At 36.6% G+C, this 21,070-nt stretch overlaps 11 protein-coding genes across 11 annotated transcripts; 8 read left to right on the top strand and 3 right to left on the bottom strand. All coding sequences in view use genetic code 12, as the record gives it.

The window, feature by feature from the left end:
- Window positions 1-68: 68 nt before the first annotated feature.
- On the top strand, window positions 69-1,637 carry DEHA2F23408g (DEHA2F23408p; the record flags this gene model as incomplete). Its single annotated transcript, XM_461360.1, has 1 exon — window positions 69-1,637. One exon carries the CDS (start codon window positions 69-71, stop codon window positions 1,635-1,637), a length of 1,569 nt encoding a protein of 522 aa, XP_461360.2.
- Window positions 1,638-1,871: 234 nt separating this feature from the next.
- DEHA2F23386g (DEHA2F23386p) lies at window positions 1,872-5,387 on the top strand (the record flags this gene model as incomplete). Its single annotated transcript, XM_461359.1, has 1 exon — window positions 1,872-5,387. One exon carries the CDS (start codon window positions 1,872-1,874, stop codon window positions 5,385-5,387), a length of 3,516 nt encoding a protein of 1,171 aa, XP_461359.2.
- A 167-nt stretch (window positions 5,388-5,554) lies between these two features.
- Window positions 5,555-7,366, top strand: DEHA2F23364g (DEHA2F23364p; the record flags this gene model as incomplete). The annotated part of the gene is made up of 1 exon (XM_002770838.1): window positions 5,555-7,366. One exon carries the CDS (start codon window positions 5,555-5,557, stop codon window positions 7,364-7,366), a length of 1,812 nt encoding a protein of 603 aa, XP_002770884.1.
- A 209-nt stretch (window positions 7,367-7,575) lies between these two features.
- DEHA2F23342g (DEHA2F23342p) lies at window positions 7,576-8,748 on the top strand (the record flags this gene model as incomplete). Its single annotated transcript, XM_461357.2, has 1 exon — window positions 7,576-8,748. One exon carries the CDS (start codon window positions 7,576-7,578, stop codon window positions 8,746-8,748), a length of 1,173 nt encoding a protein of 390 aa, XP_461357.2.
- A 52-nt stretch (window positions 8,749-8,800) lies between these two features.
- On the bottom strand, window positions 8,801-9,844 carry DEHA2F23320g (DEHA2F23320p; the record flags this gene model as incomplete). The annotated part of the gene is made up of 1 exon (XM_461356.2): window positions 8,801-9,844. One exon carries the CDS (start codon window positions 9,842-9,844, stop codon window positions 8,801-8,803), a length of 1,044 nt encoding a protein of 347 aa, XP_461356.2.
- A 54-nt stretch (window positions 9,845-9,898) lies between these two features.
- Window positions 9,899-10,876, top strand: DEHA2F23298g (DEHA2F23298p; the record flags this gene model as incomplete). Its single annotated transcript, XM_461355.1, has 1 exon — window positions 9,899-10,876. One exon carries the CDS (start codon window positions 9,899-9,901, stop codon window positions 10,874-10,876), a length of 978 nt encoding a protein of 325 aa, XP_461355.2.
- Window positions 10,877-10,914: 38 nt separating this feature from the next.
- On the bottom strand, window positions 10,915-12,348 carry DEHA2F23276g (DEHA2F23276p; the record flags this gene model as incomplete). The annotated part of the gene is made up of 1 exon (XM_461354.1): window positions 10,915-12,348. One exon carries the CDS (start codon window positions 12,346-12,348, stop codon window positions 10,915-10,917), a length of 1,434 nt encoding a protein of 477 aa, XP_461354.2.
- Window positions 12,349-12,472: 124 nt separating this feature from the next.
- Window positions 12,473-13,875, bottom strand: DEHA2F23254g (DEHA2F23254p; the record flags this gene model as incomplete). Its single annotated transcript, XM_461352.2, has 2 exons — window positions 12,473-13,195; window positions 13,273-13,875. 2 exons carry the CDS (start codon window positions 13,873-13,875, stop codon window positions 12,473-12,475), a joined length of 1,326 nt encoding a protein of 441 aa, XP_461352.2.
- Window positions 13,876-14,324: 449 nt separating this feature from the next.
- On the top strand, window positions 14,325-14,648 carry DEHA2F23232g (DEHA2F23232p; the record flags this gene model as incomplete). Its single annotated transcript, XM_461351.1, has 1 exon — window positions 14,325-14,648. The coding sequence occupies one exon, from the start codon at window positions 14,325-14,327 to the stop codon at window positions 14,646-14,648; it is 324 nt and encodes a 107-aa protein (XP_461351.1).
- Window positions 14,649-15,047: 399 nt separating this feature from the next.
- Window positions 15,048-15,632, top strand: DEHA2F23210g (DEHA2F23210p; the record flags this gene model as incomplete). The annotated part of the gene is made up of 1 exon (XM_461350.1): window positions 15,048-15,632. The coding sequence occupies one exon, from the start codon at window positions 15,048-15,050 to the stop codon at window positions 15,630-15,632; it is 585 nt and encodes a 194-aa protein (XP_461350.1).
- Window positions 15,633-16,121: 489 nt separating this feature from the next.
- On the top strand, window positions 16,122-20,972 carry DEHA2F23188g (DEHA2F23188p; the record flags this gene model as incomplete). Its single annotated transcript, XM_002770837.1, has 1 exon — window positions 16,122-20,972. The coding sequence occupies one exon, from the start codon at window positions 16,122-16,124 to the stop codon at window positions 20,970-20,972; it is 4,851 nt and encodes a 1,616-aa protein (XP_002770883.1).
- Between the last annotated feature and the right edge of the window lie 98 nt (window positions 20,973-21,070).

Below are 21,070 nucleotides of genomic sequence, written 5' to 3'. Positions count from 1 at the left end.
ATGATAATAACGTACTAGCAATAATAGCTGTATAGATACACACATCATAAAGAGATATATTATCAAGGATGTCGGATGTATCAGGCGGAGAACTGCTGTCGCATAAAAGAAACGTGGATTCAGCGGCTAATGAGAATGATGACATGCAAAATAAAAGACAGAAAACAGAGGAGTTGGGCGGCCATGATGACCAACTTAATGACATTTTCAACGATCCACTCCCAGGATTTGGTGGTAGCGAAAGCAATTCAACTCCATATAATGATAATGCGCAGGAGGGAGAATTGGGGCCTGAAAATTTCGATGCTACATTGCCGAAGGAAGGCGACCCGCTTGACATAGACTTTGACAATTTGCCAACGAATTTTTTGGAGGCTGAACAGGCGACAAATGCAAACAATGGGTCACAAGTAGACACACCTAGTGGACCTGGATCGGTACCGAATATGTCAGTGACGACTAACTCAGCAAGTATGTCGGCATCTCCAAATAACACACCAAGACCTACACCACTTTCAAAGACGAATAGTCGGTCGGAGACACCTGTAGGTAACTCGTCAAGGGCCACGTACGATGGAACCAATCTAAAGCAAGAATTTGGTATTAATGGTCTCTCAAACAAGCAGGAAGCCTTGAATCGTTACTCGCAAATGCCACCTACCAATCGAATGAACCACCTAGCGCCTCAACCTCAAGGGATACAAGGATTGAATACGTCCAGTATCGATAGAATTCCGAGCACAAGTACTAGTAATAAAGAGCAATTGCATACCAATGACCCATCTAAATTAAATGACGCATTGGCGGCCGCGGGGGTCGATATTCAACACGAAGAGGAATTATTGATGCAACAACATTTAAATAGATCATCAAGATTCCCATCGGCACAGCAACCTCCTAGACAAAGATTTGCGCAGACCTCGTTATTCAGTCCATATCATGTGGCAGCATTTATGCAAAGGGTGGCCAGGGAAAATGGCGTTATGCAAAACTTTTACCAGGATGCCGAGCTACTTGAATTAATGTCGACTTCTTGTGAAAACTGGCTATCCAACATAATAACAAAGACCATCATTTTGTCACGTCACCGTCGAAGAGGAATACCAACAATCACCAATACCAAACAGAATAAAAAGACTGCATCAAGTTCGGCTTCCATGTCTAACCCTGCACTGAGGTCTGAGCTTTCGAAGGAGCTCAGAAATCTCGCTGCCAAGCAGAAAGAAATGGAGGAAAGAAGGGTATCAAAGCGCATGGCCCTAGGCCTAGAAAAGGATGGTACTGATCCTGGCAATGGAGACCCTGCAAATGGTAAAGCTGGGGCCGAGGAAACGTTACATAGAGCAGCTAATGCTACTGCTGCAATGATGACAATGAATCCTGGCCGTAAGAAGTATTCTTGGATGACTGCCAATGCTGGATCAGGTGGCGGTGATGATAGTAAGGTTGCCAGTGAGAAAGATGGGAAAAGCAAACAAAGTTCAATCATTGCTGCTAGAGGTGATAATGGGTTACGTTTCCGTGAGATAAGGTCTGGTAATTCTGTTACTATGAAAGATCTTTTAGGTGCATTAGAAGACGAAAGAATGGGGACAGAGAAGGCTGTCTTAAAAGGATATGCCAAATTGAAGGATTAACAATCTTGTTATATATACTTGTACTATATCTTAGTTAGACCGCTTCATTTGTGGTAATATAAATCATTTTCATTTTTGTATAGTATCTTGTACGTTGTTTGGAAATATCACCAAAAGATGACTACGCGCACTTTGATCTGAGATAAAAAAAATGTACACAGCGTCAAAACGTTGATTTTAAGACTAGTATAGGCAATTAATAGATAGATTCAGAAGATAAACAGCCAATATATCATGGAATTTAACTTGTCGACTTACTTCAATAGTTTTGATGTGGAAAAGGATTATTCCATAGACATATCGGATATTGATTCCAAATTAGAATCAGTTACAAATTCACTAGCCAACAATCCAGAATCAATAAACTTTAACTCAGAGCTCCTAGAAGACTTGATAGAGCTTACACATGGGTACAAGACACTTGATTTGAAACATCAGAAGCAATTAGCGTATTTAATAACATCGTCTCTAAGTACGATGAGCCATCAATGTTCGAACAGTATTGAAAGTGGGGACTTTGTTGATTCGATTGATACTTTTAAGGCATGCTTAGAGAAATATGGCTACTTGTTATTCGTGCTATTGATATATTTGGGTAAAGAGGACCATGGGCAAGCACATTTGAGTGGTTCAAAATCGAAGAGTTCGTCCAGCTCCCAGGCAATGGGCAAATGGAAAGCAAATTGCACGCAAGTCGAAGATGCAGTAGATGTCATAACCAGTATCGTCAAAATTGACTTATCAAAGATATTTGTAACCACTCCAGAGAAAGACTTGTTTATTGAGTTATTTACGAGGCCAATGTTTCACTTGATGGAAGTGCCGGAGAGAATGAAGGTGAATTCAATCAGAATGCTCATGTTTAAGAGTATTGCAAATTTAGTGAAATTTCATGGTCATGCAAGTGTCATACAAAATTCTGTTTTACAATCTCTTATGTACTACACTCATTTACCAGGTTACATGGCAGAGTTACTACATATTTTGGATGAACAATACGACTATAATGTATTAACGGAAGAAGTTCTCCGTGAAATTTCTCTGATTGAGTTCAACTCTAACGATAGTAATGGACCGAAGTCGATATCTGAATTCTTAATTAAATTGTCCGAGTTAAGTCCAAGGCTAATTTTGAAACAAATGTCATGTATTGCCCAATTATTGGATAATAGTAACCAAACATTGAGATGTTCTGTTGTCGAAACATGCGGTAACATTGTAGTAGATATCATAAAGAACCAAGAGGTTATGGGTGAATCTTCAGAGAGAAATGATAGTCACAACAGTAATCAACAAATAGATGGGCTCTTAGATTTGCTTCAAGAAAGGTTTTTAGATCAGAATCCATATGTCAGAACCAAGGCTATACAGGCATTGACGAAGATATGTAACTTGTCAGTTAAATTCACTGCAAGAAGGCAACAAATTGTTGCTCTATCTGTTAGATCACTTGATGATAAGAGTACTTTGGTCAGAAGAAACTCTATTAAATTAATGTCGAAGCTTGTATTAACCCATCCTTTTTCTGCCGTTCATGGCACACAACTTTCTTATGAGTTTTGGAAATCTAAATTGGACGAAGCTGAAGCTGAATTAGAAAAGTATATTCCTGTTGCACCAGAAAAGAACAAAAGACTAAATAAAATATCGGAGGATGAAGAAAATGACGAGAACGGTGATGATATGGAAATAGATGACGGAAATGAAGATAACGATAAAGAAGATAATGCAAGTAATGCAGATAAAAATGAAGAAGCTAACGAGAGTGAATCAAGTATCGATCACGATGAGCTAAATGCTTCCATGATAGAACAGGAACAAAATTTACCAGATACAAATGTTCTAGTTAAAGTAAAGCTTACCGTTCAATATTATCAAGATGCAGTTGAATTTATTGAAATTTTACAAAGTGGTACCAATATTGTTTCAAGATTACTTTTTTCAAAGAATAGAAACGAAGTTTTGGAATCGATGGATTTCCTAGTTCTCGCAGATGCGTATGATATCCAAAATGCAGGGTTAGGTATTCGTCGAATGCTTCATTTGGTGTGGATGAAAGGTTCATCAGATGAAGGTAAGTCAATTTCATCTCATTTAGTTGACTGTTACAGAGATTTGTTCTTAGTTGCTCCTTCTGAATATTCTCTTCCCCAACAGGCAGCTCATATTGCTAAGAATTTGATTGAATTGACTTTTGCGGCGTCAGTAGCCGATTTGGCGTCATTGGAAAAGTTACTTTGTTTTATGTACGAAGAAAAGTTAATAAATCAGGAAGTAATCAACGTTCTTTGGCAGATATATAGCTTTGCTGATCAAAATTCACAACAAAGTGGTAATCCTAAATTTACAAAAAAACAATGCCGCGGATCCATCATTATCTTAGGCATGTTAGCATTGGCCGATCATGAGATCGTTCTCAGAGGCCTAGATGCTCTATTAAACGTTGGTTTGGGTGATAGAGGAAGAAGTGATTTGGTTTTATCAAGATATTCATGTATTGCATTGCAAAGAATAGTTCCACATGTATCGAAAAACAAGGGAATCGTTTCTTTCAAAATTGCAAGAGAAGATGAAGCCATCGAAAAGTTAAAAGAAGTACTTCTATCATATAGTGATGATCCAGAATGGTATAGTGTGGCCGAACAAGCAATCGGTGCTGTCTACCAGGCATCAAGCAAACCAGATGAGGTTTGTTCGAGCTTAATTAAAGAGAAATGCATTATGGTCTTTGGTGAAAAAACAGCAAATGAATCAAAGGTTATCGCATTATCTCAGCTTCTCTTCATAGTGGGACATGTCGCGATAAAAACTATTGTACATTTAGAGAAGCTAGAGACTCAATTTAAAAAGAAAAAGCATGAGGCTGAAAGTTCAAAGAATAAAGAATCAGATAATAATGATAATGAAAGTAATGATAATGAATTGGAAATGATCGGTGGTACTTCAGAAGATGATTTCACTGATGCTGTGGTTTATATCAAAGAAAGAGAACTTTTATATGGTGAAGGAGCATTACTTGCCAAATTTGGACCATTAGTTCGAGAAATTTGTTCGAATAATAAAAGGTATGATAACGAGTCGTTACAGAGATCAGCAGTTCTATGCATGGCCAAGCTTATGTGTATATCTTCCAAATATTGTGAGGATAACTTGCCATTATTAATTACAATCATGGAAAAATCACCAGATCCAATTATCAGATGTAACTGCGTCTTAGGCCTAGGTGATATGGCAGTATGCTTCAATAACTTAGTCGATGAAAATACCGATTTCTTATACCGCCGTCTTACTGATAGTAATATAATGGTACAGAGAACGTGTCTTATGACTGTAACCTTCTTAATTCTAGCAGGACAAGTTAAAGTTAAAGGACAATTATCCTCTATGGCTAAATGTCTAGAAAATCCTGATCAGGGTATCAGCGACATGTGCCGTCTTTTCTTTACTGAATTGGCAACTAAAGATAATGCCATCTACAATGGTTTCATCGATATTTTTAGTGGTTTATCAAACGACGATAGTCTTTCTAAAGATGCAATGAAGCGTATTGTTAAGTTCTTGGTTGGCTTCATAGAAAAAGAAAAACACCAGAAACAATTGGCTGATAAATTATTAGTTAGATTATTGAAATGCCAGAATGAAGCTCAATGGAATGATATTGCATTCGTATTGAATTCAATACCTTATAAAAATGAAAATATTAATCACGCCCTCGAAGGTGGTTACACTTTGGTTCTGGCAAGACAATAGATTTTGTTCTCTATATAATTATATATTTATGGCATAACGTCAATATAAGTTTGAATCACCTCCGCACATGCAAAGAAAAAAAAAGTAGTGAAATCATATTCGTTATATATTGAGTGAAGATTTGTATAATTTCAAACTCTATTGCTTAACTTATAGGAGTTGTAAGGATGATATCACAGCAGCTCCAAAGCTATATTACACAATTCCTGGAAACAACAGGGTTGCCTGATTCGCAATTGAAAATCTTGTTATGTACATTGCTATCATTTCCATTTAGCGTTATCTTCAAGAGGTTACCAGATCAAAATTATGCTTTGAAAAATGCATACAACATCTCAGTTTCGGCATTTTATATCTTCGGTATATTGGAATTGTATTCTGGATTGCAGACTTTGCTTTTTTCATCATTGGGATGTTACTTTATTACCAGATATGTAAGAACCTCATCAATGCCGTGGATCAATTTCCTTTTTTTAATGACCCATTTAGCTTACAGCCATTTCCATGAACAATTCTTTCAAGTGTATAATCCTGCAAAAATCGATATAACAGGTGCTCAAATGGTGTTGGTTATGAAATTGTCTGCCTTTGGTTGGAACGTTTACGATGCAAAGCAATCTAAAGAAGCGTTAACCTCATTCACCAAAGATCGTATCGTTAAAAAGCATCCAAACTTACTCTCTTACTTTGGTTATGTTTTCTTTTATGCTTCATTATTAACAGGGCCAGCTTTTGACTTTGCGGATTATGATAAGTTTATTCATTCTACATTATTTGATGACGTGCCCGACTCTAAACGTCCAGGAAAGAGAAGAAAGCGTAGGATCCCAAGAAGTGGTATTCCGGCGCTTAAGAAAACTATACAAGGGGCTTTTTGGGCCGTAGCCTTACTTGTTTTGTCCAAATATGTGAGTCTTGAGTACGTATTAGGTGGTAAATTTGTTAAGGAACATGGATTCATATACCGTATCTTTTATTTGTGGGCTTTAGGATTTTATCATAGGTTACCATACTATACAATTTGGCTAATTGCAGAAGGTTCATGTATTCAATGTGGTATAGGTTATAATGGATACGATTCTGAGACTGATTCATTCAAATGGGACCGTGTACAAAATATTGATCCATATAAATTTGAAACTGGACAAAACTGCCATGTATGTTTAGAATCTTGGAATATGAACACCAATAAGTGGTTAAAACATTATGTTCATAGGAGAATTGCGAAGAAAGGTAAGAAACCTGGCTTTAAGAGTACTCTTTTTACCTTTTTAACAAGTGCATTTTGGCATGGAACTAGACCTGGATATTATTTAACCTTTGTAATGGGAGCATTCTTACAGACTATAGGTAAAATCTACCGCCATAACTTTCGTCCTATGTTCCTTCAGAAAGATGGTGTCACTCCAAAACCAACCAAAAAGATATATGACTCGGTATGCTACGTTTGTACACAATTGGCATTCGGCTTTATTGTTCAGCCTTTCATGATTTTGGATTTTAAGCAATCGCTTTACTGCTGGCTGACCGTCAATTTTTATGTCCAGATTGCGACCTTCATAACTATATTTGCATTTAAGGGTCCTTACAGCAAATCCCTCACTGCGTGGTGTAGGTCTCATCATGACTCACTCAAGAAGAATGATGATGTTGCTCGTCCTGAGCATAAGTTATCTGAAGAAGAAGCAGCTAAAGCCCGAGACGCTGTAAGTACGCTTTTAGAAAAGGGGGATGAAAGATTTAGAAGTCCTAATTTAGGCGTACCACCTATTGATATATTGGAATCCATTGACCAAGAGGATATAGATGAAGATTTGAAAGAATTAGGTGACGTATGGACTTCGTTCCGAGGACGTATTTCACATCTTAAAGATGATGATTTCGAGGGCTTGAAAGATGCGTACAACAATTTCACCAACGAAATTGAGGAAACTTTTCATGTCAAAAAAGAAGATTTCTTAGCCAAAAAGCAAAGCTGATGATTTAAAGTCAGAGATAGGCTTTATCTAAGCCATAATATGTAAATTATCTCCATCTGTCTCGATCGCAGGATTTTGTGTAATTCTGCTCGATATGAAATTTAGTTCCTACATTTCTTAATTAATGCTAGAAGTTAGGACTACTCTGTCTTGGATATTGTATATAGGATACCTAGGATCTGTATATACTCTAAGAATACTACGTCAAAATGTTACTAAGTACTAGTCGAATTAATGTTCTTCGAAAATCAAGTAATTGGTTTAGGTGTTCTCTTTCTACTAGTGGCGGTGCAAGATCACCAACAGGAATTGTATTCATGAATATGGGAGGCCCTTCGAAAACTAAAGACACATATGACTTCTTGTTAAGATTGTTCTCTGATCAGGATTTGATTCCGTTAGGGTATTTTCAGAACTCTTTGGCTAAATTTATTGCAAGACGTCGTACTCCATCCATTGAAAAGAATTATGATGATATCGGTGGCGGATCACCAATTAGATATTGGTCTGAATATCAATGTAAGAAAGTCTGTGAGATCTTAGATAAGACAAATCCAGAAACAGCTCCACATAAACCATACGTGGCATTTCGTTATGCTAATCCATTGACTGAGCATACGTTGAAGCAAATGATGGATGATGGTATTAAGCGGGCAGTTGCTTTCTCCCAGTACCCACAATTCTCTTATTCCACTTCAGGATCATCTATGAATGAATTATACAGAAAGACTTTAGAGCTTGATAGCAAACGCTCTATCAATTGGTCTTTTATTGACAGGTGGCCAAAGCAAAAAGGTTTCATTAATGCGTTCAGCAAGCATATTAACGATAAATTGCAAGAATTTCCAGAACAAGATAGGGATAAGGTTATTGTTATGTTCTCGGCCCATTCTTTACCTATGGAAATTGTTAACAGAGGAGACTCTTATCCAGCCGAAGTTGCAAGTACTGTTTATGCAATTATGGAGAATCTTAAATTCAAGAACCCATATCGTTTAGTATGGCAATCCCAAGTAGGCCCAAAACCATGGTTAGGAGGACAGACTGCTAAAATTGTTGAAAAATTAGAGAAGAATGAGGATGTCAAGGGAATTGTATTGGTCCCTGTTGCGTTTACCTCTGACCATATTGAAACATTGCACGAATTAGATATTGAATTACAAGAGGAGTGTACAAATCCAGAAAAGGTCAAGAGAGCTGAATCCTTGAATGGAAATGAAGAATTCATTGAAGGATTAGCTGATTTAGTACAGGACCATTTAAAGTCAGGTCAATTGTACTCGAATCAATTAGAATTAGATTGTATATTAGGGGGTGAAAAGGCTACTGGTACTTTCAAGCACCCAAGTGAATTATTCGGAGACCATTCTAAGTCCCAATGACTTGATTCTTATAAATAGATGTCAAATACATAATATGCCCAGAATTGGTACACTAGTCTGAAAAATCTTCTTCGTCAGGATCGAACAAGTCTAAATCTAGAGCACCCTGGCTTTCTTGTTTTCTTGATTCACCTGTGCGTTCTCCAAAAGATCCCCTACGTTCTGCAGGTGGTGAATTCGTTATACTTTCAACTTTATTGTCTTCAACTTTCTTTATTGCTTCTTCCTTCACCTCCAATGTGTCCTCCCCTAACTCTGCGTTGATTATATCGTCTACTTTTATCGAACTCATCGCTAGCATGCCCCTTCGTAAAGCATCCTCTGCAGGCCATACGTAATTATTAGGATGAATTTGAAAGGGTAAATTGGAAACTGTAGGTGGTGCCTTTGTAAATTTAGAAAGCTTCAGAGCATACTTCAAAACCTCATTTACATCCACTTTACTATCATTTGGACTTGGAAATACTGAAGCTTTATTTTTATTCGAAGGTAATCGTGGTAACTTTTTTAGCTCATTTCGATATGTTATTAACTCCTTCAATATAATTTTCGAGGTATTATCTAAATGAGCTTGGTCGTCTTTAAGGCCTTTAATAAGTATACCCAAATCTCGATGCTTTTTTAATTCACCTATTTCAGAGCATATGATATCATTCAATTCGATCAACTTGCCGATCAACAGAGCTAACTCGTCTTCCTTAAAAGATGAAACTTTGAAGGAGAGATTAGTTAAATTTTGTTCGAATTCATTTACTTTTTCAACTATAGACAATTTCCCAAATGCGTCCCTATCTTCTTTCGTTATTATCTGATTAGATGATTCTGGTCCTGCTGATATTCCTTTTGTAGGATTTAACGAAGAGGAAACATATGCACTTGGTGTAGATGGAATAGAACTATATGCATTCGGGCTACCAGTAGCAACACCATGAGACGCCAACTGGTTTAATCTTTGAGTAGATCCCACACGAGATACTGGAACTGATAGGAAAGATGAATCGTTCTTCTTATGAGGGATCATAACTTGGCCTATAATAAACTGAGTGATTTTACGTATATTTGGTAGTACGGTATTTATGAAATATTTTGGTTCCATAGTGTCACAAAATTGATATCGAATACGTCTTTACTCTAACAACAAAATATAGGGATGGTTAAGAGGAAGCCTAACGTTTTTGGTAGCTCTTCTGATTCTGATTCCGATTCTGAATACCATAAGGTTGTAAATACCAAGCGCAAGAAGAAGCCGCCTATATTTGATACCATAAAAAATAATGATATTGACAGGCGTGGGTGTGAAAATGAACATGATGAAGAAGAGGATTATATGAAATATTCAACGGAGAATTTGCTCAATGAAGATAAAGAAGGGATAGATCATTCCAACACAAAGAGGTTTGAAGGAATGAAATATGACGAAGTTCAACAGGTCAAACGAGAAGAAGCTTTAAACCAGTCTTTATTCACTAACAAACATGCAAAAAACTCTATTGGTCTCAGTATTATGGAAAAGATGGGATTCAAGGTTGGAGACTCGTTGGGTAATGCGGGAAAAGATGAGAAAATAGTAACAACCCCTATAGACGTACTGATCAAAACAAATAGATTAGGGATAGGAGCATCCAATTCTAAACAGAATAGTCAATCGGGACCGCAAACCGAGGTAGACGTCCTGGGGTATAGGGACCGTATTCAGAAATCGAAAACCAACAGTAAAAATGAATTCATGATAAATAAGGCCATGAAAATTTGTTTCGAACTAAGTGGAGATTCTGAAGAATATTATAATGATAAAAACATTTTCAAACCTCAAGAAGTGAATATACTATGGAGACCCTACGTGATAGATATAATAGAAAAGGATCTGGCTAATAGGCTCAACCAGAAGGTTATAAGAATAGATGAAAACAAAGAACCTGAGTCCCGAACTTGTACGAATAGAGAAAACCTTGATAAGGACTATGAGCTATATTTACTATCCGAACCCTTGGATAAATTGGAGAGGCTTCTAAAATATATGAGGCATAGCCATCATTATTGCTTTTATTGCGGATGTTCGTTTAAGGACCAGAAAGATTTGATTGGAAGTTGTCCAGGTATACACGAAGAAGATCATCTCGATCTATAATATTTCATTATTATTTAAATGCACATATATATACTCGGCTAAAATGTTGCAGAATCGAGTAATTCATCTCTGTGTAGTTTACCACTAATATATATTTCATTAAGTTTATCAGTAGGAATTGGCTCACTCTCCTCTAGTATATTCAAACGAATTTTAAGCGCTTGTTCTTTGCTTAATTTATCGAATCTTATATTGTGTTCAGTAAATGAGCCGTAATGCAATGGAGCTGGCGACGCTTTGTTATAGGATTTCGAATCGTTTGGCATAAAATTGATCTTAGACAGTTCGGCATCATCACTTTTACCCCAATTTACTACTACTCTGCAATCGTTAGCTATACTTCCATGCATAAATAATAAAGCGGATTCAGCAGACGAGCGGAGAAAGTATTTTATAATGCCAGAATTAAAATCGGACGATAATTTGCAATACACAATATCTCCAAACGCTATGAAATATGAACATAGTTCGTCTTCACTGAATTTAGATGACAACCCCTTTATTATAATAGTGGTATTGTTTGGATCTGTGTGCGCATTCAATGACGGTTGTGGTTGTGCTATATGGACATTGGAAGCAACTGGAGTTTCCGATTTAGAAAATGTGTCCTGTCCCACTGCATTATTGCTGCTACCAGCAGCCATCCCAACCCTTATTGGTCGACTCCCGGCAATAGTCCCATTCATTTCATTCAAAGCTTTTTGTTGCGTGAAGCTAGTGCTAAATCTAACGAAACCAAATCCCTTGGATAGTTTAGTAACTGGGTCAAACATGATCTTTGCTTGTTTGACTTGGTTAGGGTAAACTTTATTGAAGCATTCAAATAGCATAGGTTCTGTGACATCTGATCCCAAGTCCCCTACAAAAATCGAATAATCATTATGTGTTTTACCTATTGGTTTGAAGTTATTTTCTTGGGGAATCGTAGATCCAGAACCACTCGCCCAGTTCAATTTAAATACCTTTGTAGATCCCGGTATCTGTAAACCATTTTTCAAAACTGCAGTTGAAACCGCCTTTTGGTTCGCAAACGATACAAAACAATAACCAGCGTTAGATTTTGAATCAGTAGAGTCAACTGCAAATTTATCTCTAATTATCTTAACTGCCACTGGGGTCTCTCCAAATGCTGACCATATTTTTTTTATTGCATTTTCATCCCACGATGGATCTAAATCACCCATCCATAGTTGGTTTTGATTCTCTGCAGAATGATTACCTTGATCATACGAATTTTGATAGTTGTTTCTAGGTGGATAATTTGCTTGATAATTATTACTTCTATTGTATGGTTTTCTTTGTTGTACTTGTGATTGATATTGATTGGAGTTATATTTATTGTAATTACCGTATCCGCCACTGCTATAGTGGTTTCCACTACTGTTGTTATATTGACGATAATCACGTTGGGATTGGTACGATGAGCTTCCACCCCGTGATCTATACCCTCCTCCTGAATTGTAGTGTGACATAGTTATCTCTTTGTATCGATGGTAAGTAATGTTTTCTAGTTTATCACATCTATTTTTTTGGAGTGTTACTACTATCTGCAGGACTTTTCATGTCACACAATTATACCGCTTATCATTTTGTCTACTACTGATGTAGTATTTTCGATTCATAAATTTGCTGTAGTTGGGGCTGGCGTTTTGAAATCCACTCATGTTTTATGCATTCATCAATATTATATCTTTTAATGGGATCGATTTCCACTAACTTTCGAATAAAATCTTTTGCAGCAGGACTCACGTTTTGCCATTGGTGTCGTCCAAAATTAAGTTGTCCTAATTTAGCACTCTTGACCATTCCAACTTCGTCGCCATCACTGTAAAAGGGTGATATACCGGATAACATAATATGAATCATAATACCTAGTGACCAAGTATCGCATTTGTAATCGTAACCCTCACCTTTAAACCATGTTTTAGTGAAGGCTTGTATATTATTATGTTCATTTAGTCTTTTATCAAGAGTAAATATCTCAGGTGCACTGTATTCCACGGTACCGACTATGGTTTTTGTTCGTTGATTCAAGCGTTGTAACGATTTCGCAATGCCAAAGTCACAAAGTATAATTTTTGTACACGGTATCGGTGCTTTAAGCAAAACATTGTCCAATTTCAAATCTCTATGGATTACTTGGAGCAGATTATGTAAATAGTCAAGCGCTTGCAAAAGTTGGAATACTATAAGAATCACCTCGTTCTCGGGTATTGCCTTAAGGCAATTTCCCTTAATAAGATACGAAAATAAGTCCCCTCCACAAATTAAGTCTTCAAAAATGTAGATATGTTCGTCAAGTAAAAGGGTATCGTGGACCTTAATTATATTAGGCTATATTTATTAGTTTTCAGTTGGCAATTAAAGGTTTGAATAAAGTATTATGGTACACATACGTGGTTTATTTTCAGTAAAATTTCAGCTTCATTTTTAAACCGTTCCTGGCGTAACGACGGATTATTTGAGTTGCTTAACCCCTTTATTACCTTGACTGCAAAGTTTTTCTTTTCATCCTTATACTTCGCGACATACACCGATCCAAAAGAACCTGAACCCAACATCCTGTAGCTTATGGTCCAGTCCTTGATTGTACTCTGTCTCTTTGGTGTTTGCAGCCATTGGGCACATTCAAATTCCCGAAACCTAAATACAGCTACACATCTCACTTCTATGATATCCCCATCGTAGAGAAGAGCTGTCTGATTACGCCCTACTGTCTCTCCGTTCACCAACATCCCATTGAGCGATACATCGCGTAAGTAGACCAATGGGACGCTATCCGCATCGAACTGAATTCCCCAAACCATAAAATGCACCAGTGATACAGTGGAGTGTTGAAATACCATTTTGCATGCCTTCTCTGCTCTTCCTGCAGTAATTATTTCCCCGGAACGTATGGCTATCATGCATCTATCCTCATCAATATTTTCATTTCCTATGCTCTGAATTGAATCTTTGGCCGGCTCTATTTGACTTATTATTTCTTTCGTCGTATTCATGAACGTATTCACCTCTATGTTTATTGATTTTCCTTCGTATTTTGGTAGAGCGTATGATGTGCTTTCTGACGCCAGACCTCCATAGAATATTATATTCTTATTATCTTCCTTAAAAGAATTCCGAATTTCTTCCTGTATACTCACTAGTTCTAGTACTCCAGCTATATCTTCCATCTCTGCAGTAATTTCTCCGTATTCTTCTTTATTTCGACTATTACAGGAAGAGCTTTGGTTGTATTTGCTAGCGGTTAAACTCGTCTTTTGGCAGCCAAAAAAAAACCAAATGTCGTCTCTATAGAAATGTCGTATTTCCTGATGTCGCTTAAAATTAGTGAGTCGTGTGTTTATCAATGTAATCCTCATAAATTTCACTTCTGATTGGTATAAACGACTAGCTTAACTAGCTAGGTATACAAGCATCGTTCTGTTCATAATACTATATATTGAAGATGTTTTCCAGAATTGTGAGAAACAATGGATCCTTAATGTCCAAGAGATTCCAGTCTCAAGCTAGCACTAGTGCTTCGGCCAAGTCTGCTTTCAATAACAAACATAACTTTAATATAAACCCACCTCCAGTGCACACATACTGGACGATGCGTAATAGTTCAGTTCTCCTTGCTTTCATTCCAGTATACTTGCTTGTTGGATACGCTATCAAGTACACATCTTCAGGACTTAGTGGCTACGAAGGATTGTATGCGTTTGCCGATTCAGAAAAGTCACCTATGAAGGAGCTCAAGTTCGGTGAAGCTCAACAATCAAAGAATTAAGCAGCACGATCGCATATTACAAGCATATCTACCTGGATATGTCTACATTTTCAGACGTGGGATTGCTGGACATTGGTGGTTCGGCATCGCATGTCCCACCTACCATAACACCATTTTTTCAGGACTTCGGGGTTTACTACATTTAGATCCTGATATTTCCGTCAATAGGACTCCCAATACACGATAGATAATTCCTCCCCTTGTAGCCACCGTTCCATACATCAAAAACACAGTAAATAACTTTAAATATATTTTGTTGCTTATGTAATTGCTTATGTAATTTGTAATCCTGGTCGATTTTTTCTCGTTCGTTTCATTGGTTCATTAACAAAGAATCATTAAAATAGTTCTACTTAGTACAACAACTTTATTGCAAAACAGGCTATTAAGACTACGAAAATGCTCTCTAGAATCGGTTTGAATGCCTCCAGGTGCATTTCTCGCAGAAGTGTCAGATTCTTGACTACAAAGAACACAATTACTGACCACAATACTGGTAGAGTTATCAAGTTGACTGACCCTAGTCGTCCAGAAATAGCAGATTACGATAATGTTAAACCAGTTTTAGCACAAGACAAGGACCCATACGTCAAGTACGATGACCAACAGAATAGAAGAAACATCAATGACCCATTAAATATTGAAGAAGATTACTATGATATTTGGTCTCCAGACTATTTCCAATTTGTATCCGACAAGACTGCCCTCAAGCATAATGGTATATTTTTCTCACTTATCATTGGGTTTGGTACTGCTATATGGTATTTTGAATTGAATCCTGCTAAACCAGCCATGCCAAGGTCATATCCATTTGGTGGTTTGGCAAAGGAATTGGGTTCGGGTAGTAAAGAAGATGAATATTTCTACAGAGTTAAGCCAGATACCACAGCTGAACAGGAGCTCGGATTCTTGGCTAATGACAACCAAATCGAAGAAAACAAGAAGGCTTATGAACAAGCTAACGCTGATTTCCTTAGAGATTAAACTCTGTGAACCCTTTGTCCAGCGATTGAACTTCTTTCTCCTTCGTTGTACCCATCAACCTTGATGTAATTACACCTATTCATTCTTCGTACCTACATCGACGTATATTCTGTTACATTAGTACTCAGCAGGTGTTTCTCAGCTTTTGGTTATCATTATTAGTTTACCGCATAATCCATCAATTACGTATCTTAATCATCATACTTTTCTATGATTACCTTATATATTTGACACATTTGAATCATACATTGTTAATTATTTTGTATCCTTGTAGGCGTTATCGTAGCTTAAGCATTCGAGACCTTAAAGAATTCGAAATTGTCACGTGATGCAAATTAAAATATAATCTACAGTAATTTCACCAGAAACATATCTGAATTAAAAAGATTTGATTAAATTCATCATTATATTATAAGGTATCTTTCATATTAAAGGATAGCCAATCTTTTCTCTCATACAATTATCACGTACTGCTTTGTCTAATTAAAAATGGCAAGAGGCGGAAGTCGTCGAAGAAATACTTCAGTTATTTCTACCCAAAAAATAGAGCCTTCTAATGAACTGACAAAAGCTCCTGAAGGACCTCAGAAAAGAAAACCAAAGACGGAAATACCCAATAGTAATGGAAATGGCGTTATTAAGAAGGAAATTAAGAAACGGAAACTAGATAACGAACTTGATGAATCACAAGAGCATTTGGCACAGTTAATAACTGACTTTAATTTATCGGTAAACGAGTTATTTCAACTTAAAGAGTATAAAACAATAGCATATTGGAATCCGGATGACTTTTCCCGTGCCTCATCTACATCACAGGTTCCTGAAATATTTGATTTATTTTCTAAGGAACCTGAATATCAGATATCCTGGGGAGCTGACTCTAATGAGCAAGACTTAAGTAATATTCCGTTGAGACTTCAAAAGAAGATCATAAATGAGAGAGAGCAGAAACTTTTGGAGAAGTTCCCATTTAAGGAGAAAGTGTTGAAAAGAAGTAGAGATCTTGAAATTGAATTGTTGCAGAACATTAGACAATCGAAGAAGACCTTAGAGAAGAGTCATATAAAACCTTCGCCACCTGTTAAGCCTTCTAAAACATCAAAGGGTAACCAAAAGATCATTAAGAAAAAGCAAGTTGTCAAACAAGAAGAAGAAGAGGCTCAAGAGAATCACCAGAATGAAGAATATGAAAGCGATATGGATGAGGGGACGCATTATAAACTTAAGGCTGTAAAATACTCTATCCCACCCCCAATAGTAACTCATCCTTCGCATATACCGTCTTGGGTGCCTGATCCAAATCATACCGAATCATCATTTAATTCTAAGGATAGCGAAATCATTGATTATCATCCCGATGCAATACAATTTGTATCAAATTCAAAAACAACGTACACTACGCCAAATATTCAGGCTAAAATTCAAAACTTTCTTGCAAGTTATAAATCGGCTATAATCGATGAAACTAGTTCTGGAGATTTTAATAATACACTTGAGGAATACGAGAAAATCATGACCCAACAAGAACAGTTCATAAAAAAATTATATGAAAAAACATCTATTGAAAAACGTCTTGAACTAAATGGCGAGAAAATAGAAAGAAGGAAAACTGTTCTACCACATAGCTCTAATACGAAACAAGCTGTTGATCCATTTAGATCCCATGGAGCTATTATACCAAAGACACAGGGTGTCACTATCCACTCTACCCATCATGACTATTTCTTGAGTCATGGTATGGCATTTTCAAGGTTACATCAGCAAATGCGTAGGCAACATCAATTAAGAACTAAAAAGATTACACAAATGATAGAGCAGCATTTTAAGAAGAAGAAAGGTGAAAAGGAAAGACTAGCAAAGGAAAAAGAACAGAATTTAAAAAGAATTAGTAAAATGGCAGTCCAAGCTGTTAAGAAAAGATGGATACAAGCTAGTAAAGTTTATCGTTTCTTACAATTACAAAAAGAGGAAGAATTGAAAAAAATAAAGGGAAGAGAGCATTTGAGTCAAATGTTAGAGCATTCGACACAGCTATTAGAAGCGCAATTCAATAAGTCATCTAGAGATATTAGTGAAGTAGATACCGAAAATGAAAATGAAACAGATGATCATTTAAGTTCCAGCTCAGATGAAGATTCTGGTTCTCCTCAAAACGCCCGAGATGATCTGAACGTGAATATGGATGAGAATGATATGCAATTAACTGTTGAAGAACTTAGAGCTAAATATGCAGATATTGATCAGTCTATTGAACCATCGTCGAAAACGATCTCATCTGATTCATCCAATCATGAATCAGATAGCGATGATGAGGATATTGACGCTAATAAGGGCCTCGTTGCGTTGTATGGTAACAATGCTGTTTCTGTAGAGCCTGTTTCAAGCTTAGCAGCTACAGAATACACAGATGAACAAAAAACTTTGATTGAAAAGTTTTCTAAAGAAGATGAAGGAATCAGCTCAGAATCTGTATCGGATGATAGCTTAAATGATAGTTCAAGTAGCGAAAGTGACGACGACAGCGAAGTTGATGAATCTAATCATAAGCAAGTAGATAGTACAAAACCTACTGGCTTAGCTGCGTTACTTGGTAATGGGCCTACGGAAGATGAAGAGGATTCCAATGATGATGTAAGTGCGGATAGTGATGGAAACGTTTCAGACGATGAAAATATGTCAACGACGGACGAGGAAGATGAACCAAAAACACCGAAATCCTCTGAAGATCCGAAGATGGATGAGAAGGAAAATGAACTGGACGTTCTTGAAGAAGAGGTCAATGGTTCAAAAGTAAGGGATGTTCCACTTCCACCATTATTAAGAGGCACGCTAAGACCATATCAGAAGCAAGGTTTAAATTGGCTAGCAAGTTTATATAATAATGGTACAAATGGTATCTTAGCTGATGAAATGGGTCTTGGTAAAACTATTCAAACTATATCATTGTTAGCATATTTAGCTGCAGAGCATCACATTTGGGGCCCTCATTTAATTGTTGTTCCTACATCAGTTATGCTTAACTGGGAAATGGAATTTAAGAAGTTCGCTCCTGGTTTTAAAGTTTTGACATATTACGGATCTCCACAGCAAAGAGCTCAAAAAAGAAAAGGTTGGAATAAACCGAATGCCTTTCATGTATGTATTACCTCATATCAATTGGTTGTTCATGATCACCAGTCTTTTAAAAGAAGAAGATGGAGATATATGATTTTGGATGAAGCACATAATATCAAAAACTTTAGGTCTGCACGTTGGAGAGCTCTATTGAATTTCAATACTGAAAATAGATTGTTATTGACTGGTACACCATTACAGAATAATCTAATGGAATTGTGGTCTTTATTATATTTCTTGATGCCATCTTCGAAAGTCAATCAAGCTATGCCTGATGGATTTGCAAATTTGGAAGACTTTCAAACTTGGTTTGGACGGCCTGTCGACAAAATTTTAGAGAAGACATCAAATGGAACTAGTTCAGATGTAATAGATGAAAATGATAAAACTACCCAAAGAATGGATGAGGAAACAAGAAATACGGTATCAAGGCTACATCAAGTATTAAGACCGTATTTATTACGGAGATTAAAAAAGGACGTCGAGAAACAGATGCCTGGTAAATACGAGCATATTATCTATTGTCGTCTCTCTAAAAGACAAAGATATCTATATGATGATTTCATGTCTAGAGCTCAGACCAAAGAAACGTTAGCTTCTGGGAATTTCTTATCTATCATCAATTGTTTAATGCAATTGAGAAAAGTTTGTAATCATCCAGATTTATTTGAAGTACGGCCGATAGTTACATCTCTTGCTATGCCTAGATGTGTTGCAAATTCATTCGCATCTACGGACTCGGTTGTGAGAAAATATTTAAATGACGATAGTTTCAAAGGCCAAGTTTCTTTAAAAGCCTTAAATTTGGATATCACAAGTCTTGATCAATTAAATTATTTCACATCTCAAACCACTAGTAAATTAAAATCTTCCAGCGAATTAGACAAGCAAGCCGATAAATTGAATGAATTAATATCTGCCTCAGAATATGATCAACCAAATTTAGACAATTTCTTGGAATATTATAAATTTATCAAATCAAATGAACAAGTGGGTATTAGAGATAACCTCAAGCATGCTTCATACTTGAACAGTTTGAGATGTGACAGAATTCCTCTTCTTGGTGAATCTGTTATTAAGTTTCTTCAAACAGCAACTCAACCAAGACAGCCATTTACAGACGCATATAACGATATTATTCTTTCAATACCCAAAAGAGTTGAAAAGATGGATGATGTAATAGAAAAGTACTCAGTACTTACACCCAGTGTTGTTACATTAGATTTGAAGGATCAATTAATTCCTCTATCAACACAACGTACAATTATGAATGAGGTTGCAAATAAAAATATTGATAATCCATTTCATAAATCACAAGTGAAATTATCAATAGCATTTCCTGATAAATCATTATTGCAATTTGATTGTGGTAAATTGCAAAAACTAGCAACATTGTTACAGGACTTGACTGCTAATGGACATAGAGCATTGATCTTTACTCAAATGACAAAAGTCTTGGATATTCTAGAACAATTCCTAAACATTCATGGTTATAGATATATGAGACTTGATGGTGCCACAAAGATCGAAGATCGTCAACTTTTGACAGAAAAATTTAACAGAGACTCGAAAATTCCAGTCTTTATTTTATCCACTAGATCTGGTGGTTTGGGTATCAACTTAACAGGTGCGGATACAGTTATCTTCTATGATTCAGATTGGAACCCGGCCATGGATAAACAGTGTCAAGATCGTTGCCACAGAATCGGTCAGAGTAGAGATGTCCATATTTACAGATTCGTTTCTGAGTATACTATTGAATCCAATATCTTACGTAAAGCAAACCAAAAAAGGCAGTTGGACAATGTGGTTATCCAAGAAGGTGAATTCACAACCGACTACTTTGGTAAATTTTCGGTGAAAGATTTAGTTAATGATGCGGAGGTAGCAGACATTCCGGACAAACCACTTGAACCCGCTTATGGTAACGTAGAAAACGTATTGGCCCAAGCTGAAGATGAAGATGATAGAGTAGCCGCAAACGCGGCAATGAAGGAGGTGGCTATTGACGATGAAGACTTCGACGAAGAATCAAAAGCTGCCACGAATACGGCAACACCATCCCAAACTCCTGGTCCTGATACTGCTGGCTCTGGAATTGTTGATTCTACAGTAAAGATAAACAACAAGACAGATAGCTTAGAAGATGTGGATTACGAAGATGGTGTTAGCCATGTCGACGAATACATGTTAAGATTTATTGCTAATGGTTATTATTGGGATTAATCAAGCACTATCACTGTAAATACAATATTCATATAGACATTACCAATTGTATAATAGAATTAATAGTTTTAATAGTAATTGCAAATCCATTGCCTATA

The sequence above is a fragment of the Debaryomyces hansenii genome, assembly GCF_000006445.2.
Source record: "Debaryomyces hansenii CBS767 chromosome F complete sequence".
NCBI lineage: Eukaryota > Fungi > Ascomycota > Pichiomycetes > Serinales > Debaryomycetaceae > Debaryomyces > Debaryomyces hansenii.
This window is presented reverse-complemented; position numbering and strand designations above follow the sequence as displayed.